Below are 26148 nucleotides of genomic sequence, written 5' to 3' on the forward strand. Positions count from 1 at the left end.
AATCAATAAATTTGTATAAGTAAATTCATGATAGAAGCTAAACCTAATAAACATAATTTAAAGATTGAAAATCTTTGCAAATAAAGAAACATATAAAGTATCATTCTATATGCACTAATAGAAATCTTCGCTTATTGCCAACTACAAATACATTTCATATTTATTTAAAATTTTAATAACATGATAAATATAAAAAATTAATAATATTTCACTAAAATGTTTAAATCATACCAAATGACAAAGGCTAAGCTATCAATCCTCCAAAGTGTATCCTCAAACCTTGTAAAAGGTCATGGGTCTAATTAAATTTTCTTGGATTACAGGATAACTTTAGTACTTGTACTTAATAATTTGGTCCAGATTTTTGTCTCCCTACTATATTTGGTTCCATGTTGAGAGCACTCCTTTTTGCCCTGTTTTGTTGAATCAAATAAACTTTTGATCAAGACAGAACTTCCAATCTACATGAAAGTGAAAAATATAGCAAAAATTTTTCAAGATGTGTGAAATATATAATAAAATAGAAATTTAAAAAAAAATCTTACCCTTTAAGGTTAGATGAGATGAAATGGAACCTTGTGGATTACTACTTGATGAAATGTGTTGACTATTATTACAATTTGAAAGAGGATTTGTGTTTGATTGTTTAAAAATCTTTGTTTCTAACATTGTAATATGTTGGCCTTGCTTTTTGATTTATTCGTTCATTTGTTCTAACTTTGTATTCTGTTCCATAACTAGTCGATTGCATGTGCCATGACTAGGAACTACCCCCATAAATTAGATGGGTTAATGCCATCATCAAGCATACGTACTCGACCAGGTCTATCTAGTCCCATGATTTGAGCAAATATATCATTCGGGCTCACTCGATCATTGTAATCTTCAGGAAGTTGATTTTCTAGTTCTTTCATTGCAGCCTTCAAGACATGTTAATACTTAGTTAATACATAATGATAATTAAAAAATACTTTAAAATAAAATAAATGAAGAGTATAAAGTATCTTACCAATCTTTCTTTTACAATATTACTTGAGGGACTTCCATTAGCATGAGTAAAACATGCATGAAATAATTCAACTCGTGTTGGAGGATGCCCCTTTTCTTTTTCCTGAAAATATATTTTGGCTACTAATTTCTATAATCAAATGCACATAAAATTATAATATGATAACAAGATCTACCAATATTTGTTGCACTTGAGAAAAAGATGTCCTTCCCGTGGTCTGATTCATTATCCTTTGCTTTCTAGCATTTTTATTCTTTTCACTTCTTTCCTAATATATTAAATTACACATAATACATAAAATAAAAGTCTACTAACATTATATTCTAAATGAATAAAATACATACTTTGATTTTTCTGTGTTCCAAAAAGCAACTAGTCTCATATATTGTTCTACTTGAACTCTTTCATCTCTTTTTTGTAAAATAATTTGAATTGGCAACTCGGGATCATAGTACTTTATTTTTAATTCAGACTTCTAATTTCTCTATTTTTTTTTGCTACTGAGCATAATGTCTAATTTTCTATTCATAAAGGAAGGTCATACTTATCCTGTAAAAAAAATATATAGACAAATTATTATTGCATAAATTAAAAGTTTGAAATACTAAAATTATACAAAGTAATTCAGTTACCTTTATAACATTTAACATGTCTTTCTTTTTGTCCATTGACATTTTATGCCAATCTTCTACATCAATTGGACAATACTTAGCATTCCTTACTAAACAATCCAAGAAATCAGTAAATTTATTTTTTTTTATTCCTATAGGACGTCCCATATCATCACATAGAATTTTAATGCGTGGTAGTGTGCTAGGTCGGCCCCAAATTTCTTTGATAAATGTAGGACCTCTTTTTTTTCTCTTACCATTATGTTCATTTTCACTAGCTGTACAAAAAAAAGTTATAATACAACTTTAAAATAATGATTCAATTAAATTATTGCATTCTTCATATATGTTACCTTCATTAGATTCCTGGTTCATATCATCATTCTGGTCTGGAATTTAATACCGAGTTGAATGAATAATTCCTAGCTCCAGGGGCCTTTATATAACTCCTGAAAATTCTATCTTGAGTCTTGAAGGTGCCTCCAAAGGGGTTGAGGGTGCCTCCAAGGGGATGAGCAGATAAAACTTGATCCGCTCATCAACGGCCAAGTTGGTCAGGTCGAGGGCGCCCTCAAGGGCATTGAGGGTGCCTCCAAGGTTGTTGAGGGTGCCCTCAATGCATTGAGGGTGCCTTCAGTGTGCTGAAGTCGAAGGCGCCTCCAACGACTGTTGAGGGCGCCTCTAGCTGTCTTTCCAGCACTTCTTCCTCTCCTTTTCAGCTTCTGAAGTTCCATTTGATTGGGTGATTGTGGCCAACAAAAATAGGGCTCACCTGAACTTAATTTCCAGTCTTCTCCTCGAGCAGGCTTCCGCCCCAACTTCTCATCCCTCGAACATCGCGCACGTTCTTTTCGTCCACCGGTGCTCTTCTGCAGCTCTTTCGTCCTTCGAACGCACCGAGCCCGTCGAGTCCCTTCCCGTGTCGTCCTTCTCGCTAGCTACGTCTTCTGCTCGACTTCCTGTGCTCCTAAGCTCCTGCACACTTAGACACAGAGATCAAAACCAAACAGGACCCAACCTAACTTGGTTGATCACGTCAAAAACCACCACGGGGTCCAACAATCTCTCTCTTTTTGATGTGCATCAACCCAAGTTCAAATTAGGGCAAAAACCAGACAAGTAGTAATTTAACGAAATTACTAAGCTAACATTTTAAGCATAAAAGATTACAATAATAGAATTTACAATTTTCTAAGGAAAAAATATTAACTTGTTCCTATCTAAAAAAAATTTTTAAGTACCAAATTTAAAAAAATATTAACTCCCCCTAAACTTGTTCCTATCTCTCCCCCTTTGATCACAGTAAAAACGGGGTAAGAATGTTTCAAAATAAATTTTGAGTTAACAAAGAACTCTAACCTTTAGGCAATTTAAACAAAAATGTTAAAAAACTTGTTTAAGCATTATCTAATTTCTATTTTCATGCTTTATCAATAAATTAATTAAATATTTTATTTTAATATTTTGGCTTCCAGGCGATGCGCGAGACACTAGGCCTTCTTGGTTATTAGAGCAACAATCACTTTCTTAGACAAAGCCTAATAAAAAATTAAACATTTAATTTTCTTCTTGAAAGCGCTAAAAAATTTAATCTAGAAAAAATTTTGGAACCCAGTATAGGTTCCTTCCTACTGGATTAATCAAGTATTTAGGAGGTACATAGCTTTTTGAAACTTTTCTAAGTTATCCTTGATGTTTTCTAATATACCAATTCAACTTTTCATAAATTCTAAGCTTTGATTTTTGAAATTTGTTTGGTTTAAAGCATGCATCAGTTTTCATATTTTCAATTTGCATTTTCAAATTATCATTTTCTGATTTTAAATTATCTAACATTAATTTTAACTCAGTAATTTCTTTTTCTGATTTTACCAAGTCTTTTGTAAGAATTTTGATAAACTGAAAAGACTATTTAGGGGTTAGAGTAAGTACCTTACTTACCTCTATTTCTGATGCTCCCCCTTCATCGTAGCTTTCTTCTGATGATTCTCCTCCTTCATCTATGCTTATCTCTGAACTGGTCTCTTCTTTAATTTGATGGTTGGCCATCAGTGCTACTCCTGAAAAGGCTTCAACTTCTAACTCGGAGGATGATGATTCATCTCATGTAGCCTTCAGACTCTTGCGTTTAGAGGACGTCAGTCTTTGAGACTTCTCCTTGTCCCTTTTCTTTAATTTTGGGCAGTCATCCTTGATATGTCCTTCCTTGTTGCAGTTGTAGCATCGGACCGTCCTTCTGTTGCATTGATGCTTTCTTGACCGTGATCTAAATTTATTAGTCTTAATAAACTTATTGAACTTTCTTACCAATAACGTCGCTTCAGTTTCGTCGATTGACGTTTCAGAGTCGGGATCGTCCATTTCGACTTGTAGGACAACATTGAGATTTGACTTCTCTATTTGTTTAGGTTCTGCAATTCGAGATTCGTGAAGTTCAAATGTAGAAATAAATTTTCTAGCGTACTTACCTCAAAGTCCTTAGAGATGTAGTATGTATCTACTAAGGACGCCCATTCTGGAGTTCTTGGGAAGACATTGAGCGCATACCGGATCGAGTCTCGATTTGTTACCGATTCTCCGAGGTTGTGCAATTGAGTCATTAGTTCCTTGATTCTTGCTTGGAGTTGCGTTACCTTCGCCATTATTCCCGGAGATTTGAAAGCTGAGTCTGGAGAATGTTGCGCCTTGCTAACTTCATACGAGGTGCCTTGATGGAGCTCGAGAATTTTTCCGAGAGGTCTTTGGTGGAGTCGTAGCTTTAGATCCGACTTACCTCCTAGGGTGGCAGAACACTGAGCAGATGGAACTCTGCCTTTCCATTGGCCATGAAATTAGCTTATTCTTTTTTCGTCCAATTGTATTCTTCCTTATCTTTAGGGTCTGCAAAATCATATTTCATAACTAAAAGAATATTAAATTCTGTTTTGAAGAATACCTCCATTCGGCGTTTCCATGTAGCGAAGTCTCCGTCGAATTTTGGGGGATGAATACCTGCACTGGCCATCATCTTGATCTTGATGCTTCAGTCGGCGGTCAGTCCTTCTGAGGTGGTCTTGCTCTGATACCACTTGTTGGTCCAGCAGGACTAACAAGAGGGGAGGGGTGAATTGTCTGCAAAAAGAAAATACCCTCCTCATTCTTTCAACTCTAAAATAGCAACAATAATAAAATAAAATAACAGAAAAGAAGAGATAAGAAATTTAACTTGGTTATAACCTAGGTGGTTGTTAATCCAAGGTAGCTGAAAAGCTCCACTAGAACTGTCTCCTTCACTGTAGGCGGAGAAGTCTTTTACACACTAAGAAAGCTCTAAGAGTTGCTAGGAATTTAATACTGAGTTGAATGAATAATTCCTACCTCCAGGGGCCTTTATATAGCTCCTGGAAATCTTATCTCGAGTCTTGAGGGCGCCTCCAAAGGGGTTGAGGGCACCAACAAAGGGGTTGGGGCACCTCCAAGGGGATGAGCGGATAAAACTTTATCCGCTCGTCAACGGCCAAGTTGGCCAGGTCGAGGGTGCCCTCAAGGGCATTAAGGGTGCCTCCAAGGCTATTGAGGGTGCCCTCAATGCCATTAAGGGCGCCTTCAGCGTGCTGAAGTCGGAGGCGCCTCCAACGGCTGTTGAGGGCGCCTCCATTGTGTTTCAGTACTTCTTCCTCTCCTTTTCACTTCCGAAGTTCCATTTGATTGGGTGATTGCGACCAACCGAAATAGGGTCACCCGAACCTAATTTTCGGTCTTCTCCTCGAGCAGGCTTCTGCCCCGACTTCTCATCCCTCGAACGTCGTGCACGTTCTTCTCATCCACCGGTGTACTCTTCCGCAGCTCTTTTATCCTTCGGACGCACCGAGCCCATCGGCTCCCTTCCTGTGCCGTCCTTCTCGCTAGCTGCGTCTTCCACTCGACTTCCTGCGCTCCTAAGCTCCTACACACTTAGACACAGAGATCAAAACCAAACAGAACTCAACCTAACTTGGTTAATCACATCAAGACCACCACGGGATCCAACACCTGGAACCCTTCCAGACACTCCGACCATGGCTATAAATACAACCCTAGTCATAATGGTTCAGAACAACACTTATAAATGATTTTAGTTTGCTCTACTATTTATTTGTGAGTCATCAACGCTGTAAAAGGCTTCTTCGCCTGAAGGAGACTGTTTACTGAGTTTTCAACTCCCTTGAATTAACAACTTCCTCATTTGTAACCAAGTAACCCCTTCATGCCTCTACTCTTAGTTTACTTCTTTTTCAATCTTTTATTTTGTTTATGGAAGTGTTAGTTTAATTAAGTTGTAAAAGTTCAAGAAAGATTCATTTTATTTTGCAGCGCTTTCACCACCCTCTAGCCGGTCACCAAGGGTCCTACAATTGGTATCAGAGTGGGTTTATTTCAAGAGGACTAATCGCCGAACTAAGCACATGAGACGACCGAACCAAGCATCTATCCACCGAAATTCGAGGGGAAATTCCCGAGTTGGAAGAAAAAGATGGAGGTATTTTTAAAATAGATTTTAAATTATTAATAATTATGAAATATGATTTTACAGCTTCAAAGATAAAGAAAAATATCAGTGGATGAAGAAAAAACAAGCAAACTTCTTGGCAAACGACAAAGCAGTTTATGTTATGTTTTGTTCACATATACATCTATGTTATGTTATCTACATGTTTATATTTATGTTCATGTTATGTTTATGTTGATGATATGATTATGTTCACGTTAGGTTCATATTTAAGATCTAAACTTATGTTATATTTATGTTAATGTTTATGTTTAAACTTAAACTTATGTTTATGTTTATGTTTATGTTTATATTCATGTATGTTTATGCTTATGTCCTACATGTGGTAAGTTAGGAGTCGTGACTAGTATGGTTCATTTCTGTGCACACGATTATATGTATCGATTACTTCATCATGGTTTGAATGTGTTGAGTGTTTAGACTCACAGACCTAACTACTTCAGGTGATGAGATGAATGAGATAGGAGACTCTAACAAGTGAGCAAGCTCGGGATGATGACAAGACAACCCGAATTGAAGATCTTCAGGTTCATGTTTACGCATTAGGTAGTTGATATTTCCATACTAGTGTTAGTGATTTCAGTTTCAAGTTATTGCATGGGTAGTTATGTTTTGGTATAACTATTTTAGTAAGGAAGCTAGGAATATTATTTTAAGTAATTTCTGAATATACAGATATTAGAGGTTTTCAAAATGTCCATATTCATAACAAGTAAAGTCAGGAGTTCATTACAGAACTTGATGTAGTTTCTGGCATAACTAACCTAATAGACCTCTATTGTGATAATAACGGGGGCTATTGCATAGGCTAAAAAATTTAAGTCTCATCAGCGATCCAAACACATACTTTGACGGTTCCATCTCATTCAAGAGATTATTTATAGAGGAGATGTAAAAATATGCAAAGCACCGATAGATGATAACATTGCGGACCCACTAGCGAAAGTTATGGCATAGAGGAAACATGATGGACGATCACACTACATCACTAGGTATTAGGTACTTCATTAATTGACTCTAGTGCTAGTAGAAGTTTGTCAACTTTAAGAGTCAATCATAAAATGATTGATATGAGACTACTGTATTATATTTACTTTGTATCTGCAAATTTGTCCTAAAGTGGTAGGTTATATTCTATAGTATATTAATTAGTTGAATTGATTATGAGAGACTATAAATATATAGAATGCTATTCTTAATTATTCCTAGTCAAATATTAATACACAAGGGCAATATTAATACATTAAGGCTAGCATATAAGTTAATTGATGATTTAATCTTACAAGTCATGGATATAAGATATCAAATTAACATATGAGCATATATTAGAGAATATATACCAAATTGACCTGTTATGAGAATGTTTCATGAATTGTTATATGAGCGTTATAAATATTTTTATGGTGACTATTAGTATAAACAATTCTTTGACCTCAAGTCATTATGGTTTCTTACCTAAGGAGTTGTGTACCTTAGTAATGACAAACGTCACCTGTAATAAGGTTAATTATGAAGTCGTTTACTGGATATGCAATAAGTTATGCAGAGAGATATGAGTGATATAGATGAAATTTGTCTCTTCCATATAACAAAAGTGATATTTGTGAGGCCTTTGATTAAGTAGAACTACTAAAATATATGACCATACTTAAATAAGTCAGTATAACATATTAAGCTTATTTGGTTAAGTAAGTCTATTAGAGATCAAGAAACACATAAATTGATGAGAGAATAATATGATTTATGCCTCGTAAATCAATCTAGATATCATGAATAAAAGAACTAAGTTATACAATAAAATAGTCATAGACAAGTTAGGTCGAATCTACGACATTCTCATCACTTGGGTAACTACTAGCTATGATGCCTAAGGCTGTAAATGAACCAAACGTTCGTGAACAAACTTAGTATTTGGCTTGATAAGAGATATGTTCATTCAATACACACAATATCAATTAAATAAATAAGCTTAAACAGCTTGTTAAATTAAACAAATAAGCTTAAACACATATGTGTTGAACTTGTTAATGTTCTTGAATATATTTGTGTTAGTGAACCATGTTCATTAATAAAACTCTTATCAACATGTTAAATAAATAAAATAACTTTTAAAATGAACAAACAAGTTTAAATTATCAAGCTCAATAATCAATCAAATAAGCAAAAGTTTTAAATGATCAAACAAGTTTGAAATTGAGAGTTCGATAATATCTAAAGGAACCAAACTCAAGCTAAATTTGAATTGAGAGCTCGATAATATATAAACGAACTAAGATCAAACCAAGCTTGAACAATAATTTCAAAGACTTGGTTCATTTTAGGCTCAGCTTGGCTTGACTCGATTAATTTATTAATCAGCTTGAACACCCTAAAGCTCTGCTCGGTTTGACTTTTTTACAACCCTATTAATGTCTTGCTAGATGTCACTTATTACTTGTGTCTTTAAAATAAGATGTTAGAGTCACTGACAATGTTATAAGAACCTATTGGATCACACACAGAGAGTAAATCGAATTTGGAGTTTTATTTTAGTATGACTAAAATAAAATAGGCCTGAGTTTTAAGTTTGAAATTTATTTTATATCTTAAACTTATTAGATTAATGCATTAATCTAATTGAGTCTTAAACATATTAGATTAATGAGTTAATCTAATATGTGTTTGGTTTTTAAACAAGATCAAACCAAATAAAGTCCATGGTTTTAAATCCACGGTTGTATTTTCATTTGAATTTTGGATATGCATGAAATAAAAATAAAAAAAAAATATTGTATTAGATAGGACTTGGAGGTTGAATAGTTTTGATACCGTTCTTACCGTTCTTATCTAATAAGATTATGCATGTCAAGTATCAATTTTAAATAGTAGCAAGTATTACGGTGTGAGTTATGTGATTCATCAATCGTGCTTGTGAGATAAATGACGATTATGCTCGTGTGGATATCATAAAAGCATGAACATATTTATCGCACTCAAATCGACTAGACTCTTGACATATGTAAAAGTTTTATTCATCTAGAATTAACATATGTAAGAATTTGTATGGATTTTTTTTTTCCACTGTGTGATTTATTTCCTGCTGTGTTTACTTTTACTACGGAAGACATGGGGAAAAAACTCATGTACTCGCGAAGTTTGTCGAACGTGCATTTAGATAAAAGGCCGACACTTATTATCCTTATTTGAGTGTCTAATTTCTCACATTTTATTTTGTCTGTCTCCTTATCGGGCAAGGAGCCAATACCAAACAAAACATTCCTTGAAACAGAGTTCTTTGTCTTATTTCTACGTATATAAGCAACATCATTCAAGGCAAAAAGTTCAGCAAATGAAACAAGCTGTTTAAAAAAAAACAAAAGAATAAATCTATATTTACATTTTCCTTTATAAATGAGGCATAAAATGACCCACAGTTCAAGTTAGGTTCATACCGCTCTTTTAACTTCTAAATTTAGACTTTAAAACCAAAATAACTTTTACTTTTTTTATCGACAAAGGAATCCATATATAAGTAGAGGACATCACCCTAATTATTATTATTATTATTATTATTATTAAAATTTTAAAAAATTTTAATTTAGTTTATCTCCCTCGGGAGATAACTGGGAAGGGGGAAGGGTCTGAATGCAAACAGGGTGATGGCTTCTGCAATGGCATTGAAATCATTTTATGTTGCTTCGGTTCTTTTATGCTTGTGTAAATCCAGTTTCGAGCAAGCAATCTTTAACCCGTTGGATTATGAGGCAGAGGGAGATGGCAAGACCGATGATAGTCAGGTAAATGAATGAATTAGTATCCATTTTGTTATTCAAATTACTTTTAGATGTTTCATTAGTTTTATTTTTCAAAATCAAAACAAATCAAATCAAATTAAATTGGCCAATTCTTGTCTGATAGAATTAATTAGTAAAAGAATTTTCCATACAGGCGTTAGTGGACGCATGGGACTCGGCATGCGAGCACCATGCGCCGGCGATCTTCCTCATCCCGGCGCACACCACCTTCTTGTCCGGCCCGGCATCCTTCGAAGGCCCCTGCCGCGTCACTCCCAGAGTCCACATCGTCGGCACGTTGAAGGCCGTCGAATCCATCAGCGCCTTCCACTACCCCGCCTGGATCGAGTTCAAGCACCTCGACGACCTCCACATCACCGGCGGCGGCACCCTCGATGGCCAGGGAGCTCGCTCTTGGCCCCACGCCTGCTCGAGCTGCAAAAAGCTCCCCATGGTACTCAAACTAACTCACTGATATATATATAATCCAAATCGTCGTCTCATTTTCTCAAATTTCATGTCTGCGTATGTAGTCGTTGAGGTTGCTGAAGGTGAGCACTATGACCCTGGCCAACTTGACGTTCCTCAACAGCAAGGGGTTTCATATCAGCGTCCAGCAGAGCTCCTTCATCAACATAACACACCTCAACATAACAGCCCCCGGCGACAGCCCCAACACCGACGGCATCCACATAAGCGGAACCACCGACATCAAGATCGCCGACCTCCACATTGGCACAGGCGACGACTGCATATCAATAGGTCAAGGCGCCACCAACGTCAACATAGCGAACGTCAGATGCGGCCCTGGCCATGGAATTAGGTGACTAATTAATATAATCCTTCCTGATCTGATGATCGATCGATCATCCACCGTACCATTGCTACAATAATCTTAATGTCGACCGCAGCATTGGAAGTCTTGGGAAGTACCAGAACGAGGCGAACGTTTTCGGTGTGCACGTGAGGAACTGCTCGCTTTCGGAAACCACCAACGGAGTCAGGATCAAGACTTGGCCTGGTTCCCCACCCAGCCAAGCGTCCAACTTCACATTCCAGGATATCGTCATGGACAACGTCGCCAACCCCATCTTCATCGATCAACAATACTGTCCAGATTCTAAATGCACTGGAGCAGTAAGATCTAAACCAAAATTAGTCGACAAAGTCTAACTAACTTGTCCTTCGATTGACGTTTTACCTTTCTGCGCGATATGTATATATATTCTTGCAGCCATCTCAGGTGAAGATCCGTAACGTACAGTTCAAAAGAATAAGAGGGACTTCAAATGGACCTGTGGCAGTGAAGCTACTTTGCAGCCCGAGCGTGCCTTGTGAGAACGTGTTTCTGGAGGAGATCAGCCTGACGATGGCAAACAATGCCAAGTCTAGTACGACCTTGTCGTCTTGCTCCAATGTAAAGGGTTCTGCAGCGGGGACTCAGAAGCCTGATCCCTGTGTCAAAAAGGTCAACCGTTGAAAATTAAGATCTTAATTAATTTATTGTGCTATTTCATGGATGAATTCCATTCAGTAAAGTCCATCAAGTTTGCAAGGAATGAATTGCATCGACAGCATTAAGTACTGCCAAATTAAAGAGAAAAGTTTTAACTCAAATAGGCCATGCAAGCCTAGTCCTTTATTGAAGTAAACTAATTCATCAGCTGATTTGGTCTATTTGCTAGACTCTAAAACCACATTCAAGATTTATTATTCTTAATTTTAAAACGATGCGAGGAGGCCTTTAAACAAGACAACTCCATTTCACACACCTTGTTCCTTAGTGATTTAGCAAAAAGTGGCCGTATAAATTAACTTGTTCCTTAGTGAAACTACCTGGACCTCGCTAGGTACGTATAATCACAAGATAAAGTGTTTTTGCGAGCACACTAGAAACTTATCTCCTCATCCTTGAGATAGATCATCGACACGTACTATTTTACATGATTATTCCTTTATATATAGCTTATTCCCATTGTAAAGGCGTTGATTTTGTGATTTGGAAAGCAAAAAAGATTTCAGAGTCTAAATGAAATTTATCACGCTAATAAAATGAAGTGTTTGAGGAATGGCCTTTAATTTCAAATCCGTATGAAGAAGCTCAAGTTCTTCTTCTAGTTGTTGGGAACTTGAGTTGTATTTTTGCATCTTCTTTGCAACTCATTTCCAGTGAATGAATATAATATTGATTCATTCCATTTGTCTGATTATTCCTAGGTTCATAGTAGTTTTATTTATCATGCAACTGCTGAAAATTATATTAATTAAAATTCTATGAAACTTGCTGCATTCTTTTAGCTCTATTAAATATTTTAACATCTAAAACAGTTTTTTTTCTAAAATGTTGGATTGTATCTGCATACAGGTACCTGCGAGGGGCTCCGAGAATGCTAGAGAGGCAGTCAAGGACTCAGGCAAGGCGCCTCCAGTTCCACACAGACAAACCAAGCCTTATGCCCGTTCCCAAGGAAGGAAAATCAACAAGCATAGAGGAGGGAGAAATAGTAAGCCATAAAGGGTTTGATTTATGTCCCTTGTTTCTCTTCTATTTTTTTATTTAAATGATATTATTATGCGCGAAGATCTCCTGCCAGTGCCAGTGCGTTATGGCATGTTTATTTCTGTTGTGTTATCATTGGAATCGATCAGATTGAGATAGTAAATAAATAGTCGAGACTAAACTTATTTTTTGATGACATTGGGTTTTCTATGGGACTTATATTTCCACTAAAAAGAGCCGCAAAGACTGCAATTTGCATAGTGAGTGTTATCACTATGCATTCCAATACATAACGTTCTTTCTAAATCCTAAACGATGATTCCATTTTGTACAAAACCTTCAACTCTATCGTTATTGATGACGGAGGTCGCCCCGGAGCTATCGTACAAAACCTTCAACTCTATCGTTATTGATGACGGAGGTCGCCCCGGAGCTATCGTACAGCGGACGCTAAGTTGTCACGTAGACAGATGACAGATCTGTGGAGTGCAGGCGAAAAGAAGACCATGCAAACTTCGAGCAAGTTGTCAAGAGCAATTTAATATTGCCTTATTGGGAAGACAAAAATAACAAATAAAAATAGACGTGTGTATCAATAAATCTAATTTCAGCAATAAAAAAGTGAATCGAGAGAGTTTTTGATATTTTAAAATCTTGTGTTTATCATATGCCTCTAATTTCTTTTTATCCTTTAAATTTTCACAAGTGATGCTAATTTACCGCCTTTAATACTGTTAAAATTCTAAGAGTATATATAAAAAAATGATCGTAGTAATAAGGGTGGACCGGTCGCAGAGGGCTGCGGTTCAGATAGATTCGGTTCCAGGCTTAGTTGAACCGTAACGATGGAGTCCAAACTACAACTCGTTCTCCATGCGGTGCCCCACCGACCGCCGGCTATTGCGGCGACGGGATTCCTTTCACTTCTCCTCGTGTTCTGCGCCTCCTCCGGCCGGTTAGGCGGTTACTCAGCTCCCCCACTACCCTCTTTTTCCCGTCTCATAAGTCGGTTCTTTTCCTTCACCTCCGCGGCTTTCACTTCCGCCCTAATCCGACACCGCTGCTGCAGGCTCGGCGCAACACAACGGCCAATGGAGGGCGGCGGCGATTGGAAGATCCTGAAGCAGGAGTTCACCTTCCCTGCGGGTGCCGCCCCTTTCAACAGCTGCCACGCTTCCACTATCGTACAGGTGGAGAGAGATGGTCCTCTTTCTCTTCTATCTCTCTCTCTCTGTGCTTCAATTCAACCTTCGATCTACAGGTCGACAAGGACAGCTTCCTGGTGGCCTACTTTGGTGGATCGTACGAGGGTGCGCCCGATGTGAAGATCTGGCTGCAGAGATACAGTGTCAGTAGTGTTCCGTCTTCTAGTCGTTGAACTCTGCTTCGATTTAAGCGTTGCGTTTGACCCCATTTCGTTTGCAGGAAGGTTGCTGGGAGCCGCCATTGATAGCGGACGAGCAACCCCAAGTGCCGATGTGGAATCCTGTCTTGTTTCAGCTGCCCTCCCGTGAACTGTTGCTCTTCTACAAAATTGGGCAGGAAGTCCAAAAGTGAGACCTTTCTCTTCTCTGCTTGCCTTCTTTCTGAGCTCCTACAGTTCTTACTCTCATTCATCGGATCGCTCGCAGATGGAGCGGCTCCATGAAGCGGTCAGTCGACGGCGGACTAACTTGGTCTAAGCGAGAACAACTCCCACCGGGGATTCTCGGCCCATCCAAGAACAAGGTGAATTCCAGCACATATTGCCCACTTGTAATAATGATCCAGAGACGAATTAATGGCATAACCAAAAGAACCACAACCGCAATGCAGCCAATCTTGCTGGAAGATGGTCGCCTTCTCTGTGGATCATCGGTGGAGAGTTGGAATTCTTGGGGAGCATGGATGGAGGTAATTCTGATGCACCATTATTTTCAATGTGCGACCTTTACTCATGCTTTACTGTTTTACCTTAACGTTTTTGGTTTATGATCTGAAAGAACTATTAGAAACAACTTTCATTTACTCGATTCCATATTTCATTAGCATTCTAACCATTTTATTATGCACGAGTTAACCTAAACAATCCGAGAAAGAAAGGATTTAAAACTGATTTGAGCTCATGGTATTACAATGTAGGTCACAGAAGATGCCGGTAGATCATGGAAGAAGTATGGGCCTATCTATATCGAAGGAGAAACGCTCAGTGTGATTCAACCAGTGCCTTACGAGACTGCCAAAGGCACCCTCCGGCTGCTGCTGAGATCCTTTGAGGGTATTAACGTGGTTTGCATGTCGGAGTCTGTCGATGGAGGGCTGACTTGGAGCCACGCTTATCCTACTCATCTGCCTAATCCAAATTCAGGCATGTTGCTTAGCCTCTTGATCACTAATCGTCGTGTCTTGGCTGACCTTACATGGGCTGAACAATGATCTTGATAGGCATTGACGGAGTGAAGCTGAGGGATGGAAGATTTGTTCTAGTATACAACACTGTATCAAGGGGTGTCCTCAAAGTCACCTCATCGTTGGATGATGGTGATTCCTGGGATGAGATTCTGACACTGGAGGAAGATTTGGACATGGAGTTTTCCTATCCAGCAGTCATACAGGCAATGGACGGCTTAGTACATGTCACATACACCTACAACAGGACACAGATTAAGGTACCATTTAACTCTCTGAATTGCGCCTGATTGCTTTTGCTGATTAAAACGTGTTTCACTTTGCAGCATATTGTACTCGAACCTGGTGATGTTGTGAGGAGGCCATGAGGGGTCTTAAGTATTTACAGAGTACCATTGTCAACTGCGAGTTTACTGGTTTTACCCTGTGAAACAGGATTACTGGTTGTGTCTGCTATATCAGCCGATCGCACAATCTTCTGCATGTAAATGTAATTTGTTCCTTCTTTTTTTTTTCGTGTTTCTTTTAGGTTCAGATTGTAATTTTGAAGTTTGGTAAATTCAATAATTGGAAGCAGTTGTTCAATAAAACTTAATGCTTTTTCAAGAAAAATCCTGCAGCATTCATCAGAAAACTTTCCCTGTTTTATGCAGTCTGCAATAACGTAACGGTGGATGAATCCCTAGTGCAAATTGTTGAGCGTCCACAATTGATGTCTTGTCTAGTTATTCCACAATTATAAATGCTCCAGCAAGAATGCAATTTGTTTTCTCAAATAACAAGCATGTTTCCGATCACAAAAATGTTCCGAAGTTCCACTAGAGATCATGAAATTAAATCATACACTTGGAGTCATTGAAGTTACTTGACAGTCTTGGATACTGCTTCTCCACTATATATTCCCAGTTACTACAGGGACAATGCAAGTCGACAGTGTTTTAGAGAACTCATGACGCATGTGTAATACCAACATCTGGATACTGCGACATTACAAATACAAGTTTCAGAAGTACATGTATAAAAGGGCTCTTTTTGGAAAATACCTGTTCGTTACAAAATTGGATGCTCCTGTTACAGGAGCCGGTGAAGAATCACGCTGCTTCATTGCCCTTTAAAGTCTTTGAATCTACGCCCAATTCGGTGAGACTGAAGACGCTCAGCTATGGAACCCCAAACAGCTCCTCAGTTACAATGTCATCAGGCTGGGAACAGGGCTCACTTAATGTGCTTGTACTATCAGCGTTAAAATTAGCCGGAGCTGATAACATCATTTCAACGCTCTTTAGATGACGAGATCTGTTTGTCAAATTACCAGAGACTAGAGTCCTTGTATCCCTTCCTCTCGGCTTTGTCCCAATAAACCCACATGCAAGAGCTTCTAAAGCCTTGGTGGTTGGAGGTCGGCTCCTGGTGCTTTGCCTTCGAGAAGTAGTGGAAATTTGTTGATCAACAGCAGCTCCAGCAAAGTTTTCCATGGAACCAAAACTATCCTGCTGCTGTCTTGTCTCTGATGACTCTCTAAGTCCCTCCATAGTTAACTCCTGCTCAGTGCCACCTATTTCTGACTTACTAGGCACGCCTGTCTCGTATTCTTGTGAAACATTTGGTAGTGCATTTAAATCGATCAAACTTCTTGACTGTAGCATTCCATCAAATGAAGCAGCACTACCACGACATTCTTCCCTAGAAGAGCAATTGTCCATCTCATCTGGACTGATGTTATTTGAAAAATTGGGATAGACCTCTCCGCAACAAGAATTGGGCACTGCCACCATATCATCATCTAGATCTTGTGAACTCATCTTTGGCTGAACTCCTTCCTCTATGGCATGGTTTTTTGAAATAGAGTACGATCGGCGACCAGATCTTTCATACTTGCAAGCAATTAATCTCCTGCGTTTAGCCATAGGTGCTAAATAAGAATGTTGACCAGACTTAGCCCTGCGGCTGGATTCACTTTTTGAAATTTTTACTGGCAGCTTTTCATTAAATTGTTCGACACGTTTATCACTTGAGACATGTTCATTATGTGGCACTGTTGTGCTCGTAAAGGTAATCTCACTCTCAGAAGGATCAGAGTGAAGAGGCTGTCTGCTGATTCCCTTGCACTTTAGCTTAGCCATCTTGTTGTCACATGAGTTTGGATCAGAATTTCCTTGACCATCCAATGAGCTATCATCTGAATCCTCTGAACTATCGCTTGCTATTTCTCCTATATTGGCTAAAGGGGCATAGTTATTGACAGCGTCAACAGGCAGAGTCCTCAGTTCCCTCAGCTTGAAAGGTTCTTCGCCGAGGGTTAGACTTGTGTCCACAATAGTGAACTTCATATATTCAGAATTAGATGTTGGTACCTTAGGACAGAGATAGGAATGGTTTCTGTGATCAAGATGGCCATTACAGTCAGATTTGGTATTAATGGAACAGTCAATTTCATCCTGAGTTATGCTTGTACCTGTGCCTCCTTCAGTCTCCAATTCAAGTAGTCTGGGGTCTGAAGCCACCTTATTTAGGACATCAGCAACAGAATCAAAGTAGTGATTTCCTTTCACAAGCCTTTTTCTTGAGAATTTCTTGATGCCAGGGATAAGAAACACCAAGGAATGCTTTGCTGTAAGAATATCTTTGGGCTGTTCTGAGTGCCAACCCCTGGCTAGCAGACGAGGCCAAACTGCTTCCCAGAAAATATCATTTGACTTTGCCTTGCTTAACCTGAAATCACCTGTCAGAAACTTGATGATGTCTCCAGAAGAAAGAGAAGAACATGCTTTGCCAACAGGTATCTCAGGGCGAACGGATAATATCTGATTTGATCTAACTGAATCCACAATGATGCCAGTGAGATCATGCTTTCCCGTACCAATTCCGATGGTTTCAACCAAAACTTGCATACCAACTGTTGTCTTCAAAGAGCAGACAAATTCCTTCAAGGAAATTCTGCCCTCGTTGAATATACTTATGGCCTGGAAAAAATGTGTTGCAATTTTCAGTGGAGAATATCTTCTGCTGAGTAGGAAACTAAAATGAAAATAGAATATGACACTTAATCCTGAATAGTCGATCTTAATTCTGAGGTGTATTAATAAATTGGAAATGTTGAAAGGTAGCTCCAGAGTGAAGAAACAGAAACAATAGCACAGAAATTGGTATAGCAGTGACAGCCAAACTGAATACATTTACAAAATGTTAATCTGTTTTTTTTTTTAATTTACAAATCTTATGTCACAAATTTGTAGTAATTTGTAGAGTTGTTTCTTCAGTTAAGAATGATTCTTGATCATTTCCCTGTAACAAATTTGTATAAAAGCAAATAAAGTTTAATAACACGCCTATTACTCCGCTTGATAAAGCAATTTGCATATCCCACAGGTCAATAGATAACCTGTGTAGTTTTTTTTTCAAGAAATAGAAGAAACCATTATTCATTGATTGGACTAGCAAATCAAGTGGTAGTACCACGTATTCATTTTGGCAATATTAAAAATATATGGCATATAATAAATATGAGAAAACAAATATGATATAAATATTATAATATGGATAAGTTGTTCTTCATGAGGGATACATATTTGATGTGCCACATGATTTAGGACTCCGCTCATATTTCGCACTCAATGTATTAGCTTTCTAGCCATATTATTTTGATGAGAACCCCAGTTGTCGGGTGTGGCTGTTGGATGTGATGTCTAAATTATTTAGTTGTTTAGTTTTAGTACCTATGTTAGAGTCGGCATCAGACATGTGGCAGATGCACCACAATTACTATTGGTTTATTCCTTTGGCATGGTTGTAGTTTGCTGTGCTCAATGAAGATTTAACAATCTCACATTGAGAATTTGAGACACTAAATTAGTATAAATTATTCAACAACACTAGATTGAATATTACGTTAATATTCAATGTTCAGGTCCCTAACTACATTTGAATTCCATTTTAGTTGAAGAGCAACTTTAGGACCATTGTTGATGGAGTGTTTATTATGCTCTCTCTCAATCTGTAAAAGTGTATAATATCCTCTCTAGATACACAATAACCTCACTCGATTAAAAGTGAGCAAAAGAAAGATGGGCGAGGCATGAAGTCTCAGGTTAGATGAATGATCCTTGATCTCATGGTGAATGTTGAGTTGTAGAGAGACTAAGCAATTTAAGAGGACGACATCTCTCTTTCTCATGTGAGCTATCTAGGACTGAGCTGTATTAAAGGGAAGGCTAAATCGGATAAGTTTCTTAAAGGGATCTCAATTTGACCAAATTTTTATTTGATTCCATCCATATTCACTTTCAATTTAACAAGATTTCAATGGATTCAGATCAATTTTCAACTATTATCGAATGCATCTCCAGTTCTCTGTATCGATATCAACTTGTTTTGCCAACTGTAGACTCTAGCTCAATAAGGATAATGTAGTTTGAGGAGGTTAGATATCTTGCAGATAGCATTGTCACTTAGAGGGCAAGACTTTTCTAATTAACTCTAGAAAGTAGACATTGATCTTTTGGCTAGATAGAACTACTACAGCAGGCAAGACTTTTGAAGCCCACAATCAGAGGGAAAGAACAAGCGATTAAAGTCTGATGGTATATCTATATATATGAGCAAGACATATCACTTAGATAATATGGAGTCCAGTATATGGGCAAAAAAGGTTATACTAAACATGCTTACATGTCACAAATATGAGGCGATATGAGTTATACAGATCTTGCACAAGCAATATGAAGCTTAATGTATGTGGCAAAAAGACTAATATGAGCGGTATAGATGTAAATGCAATACAAATTCAAAGTACCTAATATAACCAATGATCATGCCTATCATGCATGCACGATAAACATAAAATAGAATTGCTAGAAAAATTAATTTGGAAGTGAATCTTAATTGTCCCAAACTAATTACATGTGTAAGCATTAGCTGAATAATGATTTAGAGAAATTATGAATAAGCACATGAATTCTGACCATAAATAAATAAATAAGCACATGAATTTAAATTCACATTTCCAAGATTCAAATACTAGTTCCTTTGAAAGTGTAATTTTCATCATCAACAGCATCAACCTACATCAGTCCCGTCTATTTGTGATCAGCTACATTTGGATTGTCCTTCTACTGAATTCTGCAAGGCTATATTACTAGTAATATTCAGTCTTAAAATAATATGTAATTACATTTAAATTTTTTCTTTGGTCTCCTGCTATACCTTTGATTTTCAACGACTCAACCATAATTTTACATTGAGAAATTTTTTTAAAAAAAACTGTTTATCAATATTTAAGGAAGATGAAGAGCTCAGATCATTACGTTACAAAGAGCAAATAAACACGTATATTGGAAACAATTACATACTAAATAAAACTAGTATTATCTTTCATTTATAATATAAATATAGTTTCAACAGGTCAAATTTTAAGATATTTAACATTTCAGACCTTTTATGGAAACTTGAGTAAGGTTAGAAAATATTATAACAGTGACAATCTAGTCATATGCATGCAGAATATGAAATCATAAAAGTTAATTGTTTTAACCTTATTGGGGTGATTATAGAGTGGCGAATGTATTTTAAGATATTTGAGAGTGGTGGTGGATCAAGTTATTTTCTTGCAAAATTGTAGGGACAACAAGGACAAACTAATGTCAACTGATATTGTGTATCAACACGAGTTGACGCCAATACAATATTGTTCAATGCTAGGATGAAAACCAGTATCAAAAGTGAGGTTTAAACCCTCACTTGATCAACTTGTTGGAGAAACACTGAGTTGCAATGATAAAAAAGTTCTGAACTTGGTATATAGAGGGCCATCATCATGACATGGTTGCTTAATTCCATATGAATAATAAGTTGAAACTATAGGTTACTAGAAACTGCCAAAGGGATTTGTTAGATGATGTACATGAGTTTCCCAATAGTCCAAGATACCTCAGTCATTTATAAGATTGAAACTAAGACATGAAATACTCAGCAACATATTCTCTCAATTATTGTTACTACAATTTAATAACCAATCTATGGTAAAAAGATGGATCTACATTGAAACTTAAATTTCATTACATATGAAGATACTCAAGTGATTCTTCAAGAGAAAAAAGATTGCATCTTCAAGTTATTGGCAAATGGATTTCAGTTTGATCAGGCCCTTGTGCAAATTCTTGAAAGGGAAAATTGTCAGCTTTAAATGAAACATTCTCCGTTGTCTAGATATATGATGTCCAAAGCTCAACTTGTGATTCAGACATGTTTTAAACTTGGCATCAGGATGGCACAAGAGTTGGAATGAAATCTTATGATAGCTCATCAAAATCAACTAGCTGTGAAGAACTTTGGTATACTTTCTGCAAGAAGTCTTATACTAGAGAAATAGACTTTCATTTTCATGAAAAAGGACCTAGTGTTAGACTGAATTGAAAAACACACAAGTTGAGAAAGCAAAGATGACCCTCATGAATCCTCCAATCAAAGACAGAGACCCAATGGGTAGGATAGTTAATTCTGGAGTGATAATGCATGGCTCATAAAACAATCCCTTGATGATTGGAAAACCTACAGTGGTTGTTGGTTAAAGTGATATCCATCATGACTCTCACTGAATGCCTAATATTATGACGAACCTTTTTTTCATTCACAATCTTACAAAAAAACTAAATTGCCTTGTGATTTGTCTCTACTAAGTGTGTTCTTCTTCAGGATCAAACTTCTAGGAGGAAGTTGGCTTGCTAGGTAAAGGCACAACCCCTACTGGCTACTACCTTGTGAAGTCTAACAGCTCCAAGAATATATGGTTGGTTCATGCTTGTTCTTCACCTAATTCCTTTAGATGTCCTCCATCCACAAATAAGATATTGTTTGAGCAATAGACTTGAGCGGTATTCTATGCTCCAGACTATGTTCCCTTGTTTTTTTAGGAATATTGATGTTATTGTTTTTCCATAGCTTAGTTTGTGTGGATCCCTTTAAGAGAAGGAGACTCCTAAGAATTAAGTATTGATTTTTTGGAATTTTTCATGAGCCATCTTGTGTGAAAACCCTTAAGATATTAGGTCCCCGAGAAAAAAACAAATGACATCTCCTTATTGTCACTCAATTATTCCTATAGAAGGCATTCTTCTAGTACCTTTGCTAATAAAAGTCTGATCTAGACACTATCTAATCACTTCCCTAGAATTGTGTAATGTAGTCTTCTTATAAAGCACTCGGATGTAATTCCATTATCCACCTTTTAGAAACAACATAAAAATACCTTGGATTCAAGAGGTCACAATTTTAGCTTTCTTAGCTACTCTTAGACAATCCTTTGCCTGACTGAATGCAACAATATATGAATACATTCCCTATTTTTTGTAGTTGAACCCTCATTGTTGGGGGAGAACTTAAAGTGACAAAAGGATTCAATGATCCCTTTTCAGGTTCACTTGAGTTGCCTTTGCATGTTCAGTTCTTCCCAAATATCACCAATTGAACCTTAGCCATCGACCATTGTTTCTCCTTCTTCTACTAAGGCCACATCACAAGAGGAATAAGCAAGAAATCAGCCGATCCTAGACAAACCCATTCCTTATAGGTTCTTTATACTCTACTACAAGGATTTCCCTTGTACTATAAGCACCACAGGCTCCCTTTCGAAAGAGATGATAAATAAGAAACAAAGGAAATGTTGTTCTTGCTTCATATAACATATTGCTTTACGCACAAGTATAAACTAGCAATGACACTTCAAGTCCGGTAGCAATGAGCACATAATTAGCAACGAGTACCAGGAATAATCAGTGATAAAAAAGAAAAAGACAAAATGTATATTTTTCTTACTTAATCAATGCACAAGTTTAAATTGGCAGTGGCATCCTAAAGTCTATTAGCAATTATCACAGAATTAGCAATGTGTATTTGGAATAGTCAAAGAGTACCTCCAACAAAGCATCATGAGCATCCTTTGGCACTTTAGGTAGAACACGTGACAGGAACTCTTGTTGCCTCCATCCAGTAAAAATCCGGTGGCCAAGAATGCACCTTCTACTTTTTAGCTTTCTACACGCTGACCATCTGCGATATGCATCAGATCTGTAGAACTTTCCATAATAGTAGGATAGTATGTCTCCCATCTCTTTGCAATCAATGAACTTCTTCACTTGGACAAGATTCTTTCCAAAGATATACAGGCTGAGGAGAAAACTTTGTGTTTCATTGTAACTCCAAGAGGAAGATATTGTACCAGGCAAGGGACTGTAAGAGATATTGACACTAGGTTGCAACAAAGGAACATCATTGTGCACCTTATTATCTGACATAGTGCTTCCCTTGATTCTAGATCCATCAGGTTCTTCCATATGAATTCCAAAATCAGTATGTTTTTCTTTACATGCAAGGAGATTTATGCTGTGACAACTTGAATTCTCTGTTGGTACTACAGTTATTGTATAATCAACACACTCATCTTCAACTTTTCCAGTGCTTGAGTGCTTCACTGACCCACCTTCAATGACACTAATGCTGGAACAAGAAACTCCTTCTTGTTCATCTTTGATAGCATCATCCATGTGGAGAACCCACATAATGGGGATGGCTAAGTCTACTCTGGCATGATAATCAATAGCGCCAATGCTATTGATACTAGTAAGGCATGATTGTGACTCTATTGCTAGATTTGGTATGCCTACTTGGTACCCATCTCCTATGCGAGGGGATATCAATGGTTCATCATAAATACCATTTTTGACAAGGGAATCTGATGAAGGTAACTGATCAGAAAACATGTCAGCAATGTGCTCTTCTTCAACACAGTTCGTTTCGCAAGAATCCATCTGTCATCACATTGACTAGAAAAGGTCAGGCGCCTGTGCATTGCCTCAACTTTGCAGAGAAAGGCCCAAATAATAATTAAGTTGTTGATTTACCAACACAACTCAGATTTAAATAAAGATGTGAAATTTATCACAGACATTGTCCAGGGACACTAGATTTCAATAAAGATGTGAAATTTATATGGATGAATTATCCAGGGATAGAACTCATATGCCAACCAGATCTTCAAAAGCTAAATCCAATTTCACCAATTTAATTCATCTGAAATAAATTGATTAAAACATTAACTAGGAAATATCAGGAACTTGTGAATAGCATTCTCATGCATCAAAGAAAAGCCCGAATATGGATGTAAGTCAGAAAAGGGGGTGGATGTCAGATACATATAAGAATATCTATTCTACTCTAGCATTCTTCAAGAGACGCATATATTTGAAATAGCGGGAATTTGAAAACAAAAATCAACGCTGGGAAAGAAAATAATTACTTTTACTTTTTCTGAAAAAAACTAATCATTTATAAATTTTTATCACCTGAAACCTAATAGAAGGATATGGTTCAACTCAGTAAAAATGGTAAAACAAGAAAGACTAATCCCACGGACCAATTTTGGGAATGGAGATATACGACCAAGAAACCAAGCCTAACAGGCAGCATGAAGAACATGCCGACGACTCCTGTCAGCAGTCAAAACAACACGCCGATAAAATGAAACCCTGATACGATGATATCAGCCGAACAGCAAGCTAATCAATTAGCAATCAACAATAAGATCCTGCAATCATCAAGTATATCATTCTAGTTCTGAGCCGTTATGAACTAAACCATCGGCCACACACACTGCTCGATCCACATTCAAAGAAAGAACACTTTTTGACGAGGATTTCCATGATAATTCAACAAATCGTACAACTCCCTACGTTAGCAGAACACCCGGAATCATGTCGCGAACATAGTCAAGAAAAGCAGACACAAGAAAGCTTACTAACAAGAAAGCACATAAGGTAAAAAAAAAAAAAAAAAACGATAACGAGATTGAAAGCAAAGGTACAGGAAATGGTATACCGATCGCTAGACAGAGGTCGGTCACGACTTATCTTCGCCTTCAACAAACAAACCGATCCACGAGAGAGGAGCAGAGCGAGGGAGAGGGCGAGGAGGAGCGCGACGAGAAGGAGTCGAGGAGGCAAGAAAGAGACTTGGAAAATAATAATAGTGGGGGAGTTCGTTCTCCTCTTCAATAAGTTTGCTGAAATAAATAAGGCCTTTTTACAAAGCTCTTTTATCTTTCATTTAATAAATAAAAAAAATGACTGCGCCAGTGGGTCCCGTCTTTGCATTCAATCATAAGGCAGGTAGCAACCGGTTTTTTGGATGATTAATGTAATGGATAAATCAATAATTATAAAAAGAAAGGAAGTTGACCGGCCCGTAACAAATAAAATTATCTGAGATCAATTCTTAATGAGAGTATTTATTCAGTGTCGTTAATTTTAGATTTCTCAAATTTATCTCGTGAAAAATTTTTATGGGTCAAATCGATTAGTCATTTCGAAAAATAACTTTTTTCTAATTTTCAATTAATACTTCTCTTAAATTATAAAAAAAAAAGTTTTAAAATATATTTTATAGAGGCTTAATTTTCAAAATCAACACTAAAATGTTTGTAATAGATTTTATGAATGTGAATTTATAATAATAAAAAGTTTGTGATATACTTCAAAAACTATATCAATCACATAGTTTGTTATTTTTTTAAAATAATAGATTTGAAATATTCTTATTTTACTTCTTTTAAACTAAATATTGTAAATAGTTTTTATAGAGTCCTAATTTTCAAAATCAACATTAAATTTGGCATTGTTTTACTTTGTATTATAGATTTTGTGTATCCGAATTTATAATAAAAATTTATAGGACCAGTCATTTACTCCTATAAAATATATCAATAATTTGTCTAATAACATCATGTAACACTAAATTTCATTGAGTCAACTGGTTTGACAAGATTTATAAGTCATCCTCTGGTTTTGGAAACCCAGCCATAGATTAATTGGTGTTTGCTGTTTGGATACGAACAGCTGAGAACGCTATTTCATGTGCTTCAATTGTTTTTTTTTTATTTTGTTTTTTTAAGCCTCACGGGTTAGTTATTTCTCTATGATTTATCTGTATGTATTTTATCATCACATGACTAATGACACTGGAGGTAATATATCATCTTTCTCTAATATCATGTTTTTACCAGATTACACCACTTGTTTAAACCAAATTTAATTCATTTATTACTAAATCAAAAAAATAACCCATAGCTCTACCATAAATTAAACTAACTAATTCCATTAGCTTGTCCTGCCGCAACTTAACAGAAAGCCCAACTTGCTAAATGTTCATCAAATTAATTAAAGCGAGAAATTCTTTACTACTGCTACATGAGCGGCGCCAAGAGATAATCCATTGGGCCAAACAAGGAAATTAGGATCCGTTAGTATTAAAAGTTGACTTGCAGATCAGTTGCAGCTTGGTCGTCAAGAACA

General features: G+C 36.9%; 3 protein-coding genes across 6 annotated transcripts; 2 read left to right on the plus strand and 1 right to left on the minus strand.

Annotated features, from left to right (window-relative positions):
* Window positions 1–9786: 9786 nt before the first annotated feature.
* Window positions 9787–12436, plus strand: LOC122010527 (exopolygalacturonase-like). Its single transcript, XM_042567057.1, has 6 exons — window positions 9787–9924; window positions 10076–10375; window positions 10455–10744; window positions 10833–11058; window positions 11156–11389; window positions 12287–12436. The coding sequence occupies exons 1-6, from the start codon at window positions 9787–9789 to the stop codon at window positions 12434–12436; spliced, it is 1338 nt and encodes a 445-aa protein (XP_042422991.1).
* A 788-nt stretch (window positions 12437–13224) lies between these two features.
* Window positions 13225–15380, plus strand: LOC122012558. Of its 4 annotated transcripts, none has more exons than XM_042569136.1 (9): window positions 13225–13376; window positions 13491–13611; window positions 13683–13769; window positions 13847–13974; window positions 14053–14149; window positions 14237–14314; window positions 14543–14768; window positions 14846–15069; window positions 15136–15377. In XM_042569136.1, exons 1-9 carry the CDS (start codon window positions 13267–13269, stop codon window positions 15175–15177), a joined length of 1113 nt encoding a protein of 370 aa, XP_042425070.1. In that variant the 5' UTR covers window positions 13225–13266; the 3' UTR covers window positions 15178–15377. The 4 variants fall into 4 exon arrangements, with proteins under 4 accessions (XP_042425070.1, XP_042425069.1, XP_042425072.1 ...); XM_042569138.1 differs by having other exon boundaries at window positions 13278–13384; window positions 15136–15378; XM_042569137.1 differs by having other exon boundaries at window positions 13297–13426; window positions 15136–15378.
* A 234-nt stretch (window positions 15381–15614) lies between these two features.
* On the minus strand, window positions 15615–24847 carry LOC122012557. Its single transcript, XM_042569134.1, has 3 exons — window positions 24677–24847; window positions 22717–23610; window positions 15615–17772 (listed from the first exon to the last, which is right to left on the minus strand). The coding sequence occupies exons 2-3, from the start codon at window positions 23608–23610 to the stop codon at window positions 15970–15972; spliced, it is 2697 nt and encodes an 898-aa protein (XP_042425068.1). The 5' UTR covers window positions 24677–24847; the 3' UTR covers window positions 15615–15969.
* Between the last annotated feature and the right edge of the window lie 1301 nt (window positions 24848–26148).

Source organism: Zingiber officinale, chromosome 8A (genome assembly GCF_018446385.1).
Source record: "Zingiber officinale cultivar Zhangliang chromosome 8A, Zo_v1.1, whole genome shotgun sequence".
NCBI classification, from domain to species: domain Eukaryota; kingdom Viridiplantae; phylum Streptophyta; class Magnoliopsida; order Zingiberales; family Zingiberaceae; genus Zingiber; species Zingiber officinale.

Excerpts from the sequence above, each read along its gene's own strand:
- LOC122010527 (XM_042567057.1), top strand. The coding sequence starts at position 9,787 with ATGGCTTCTGCAATGGCATTGAAATCATTTTATGTTGCTTCGGTTCTT. Across the intron at positions 9,925-10,075 it reads GCAAGACCGATGATAGTCAG|GCGTTAGTGGACGCATGGGA; the intron begins GTAAATGAATGA and ends TTTTCCATACAG. Across the intron at positions 11,390-12,286 it reads CTGATCCCTGTGTCAAAAAG|GTACCTGCGAGGGGCTCCGA; the intron begins GTCAACCGTTGA and ends ATCTGCATACAG.
- LOC122012558 (XM_042569135.1), top strand. The coding sequence starts at position 13,267 with ATGGAGTCCAAACTACAACTCGTTCTCCATGCGGTGCCCCACCGACCG. Across the intron at positions 13,612-13,682 it reads ACGCTTCCACTATCGTACAG|GTCGACAAGGACAGCTTCCT; the intron begins GTGGAGAGAGAT and ends TTCGATCTACAG. Across the intron at positions 14,769-14,845 it reads TCTGCCTAATCCAAATTCAG|GCATTGACGGAGTGAAGCTG; the intron begins GCATGTTGCTTA and ends TGATCTTGATAG.
- LOC122012557 (XM_042569134.1), bottom strand. The coding sequence starts at position 23,610 with ATGGATTCTTGCGAAACGAACTGTGTTGAAGAAGAGCACATTGCTGAC. Across the intron at positions 17,773-22,716 it reads CTCATGATGCTTTGTTGGAG|GCCATAAGTATATTCAACGA; the intron begins GTACTCTTTGAC and ends CATTTTTTCCAG.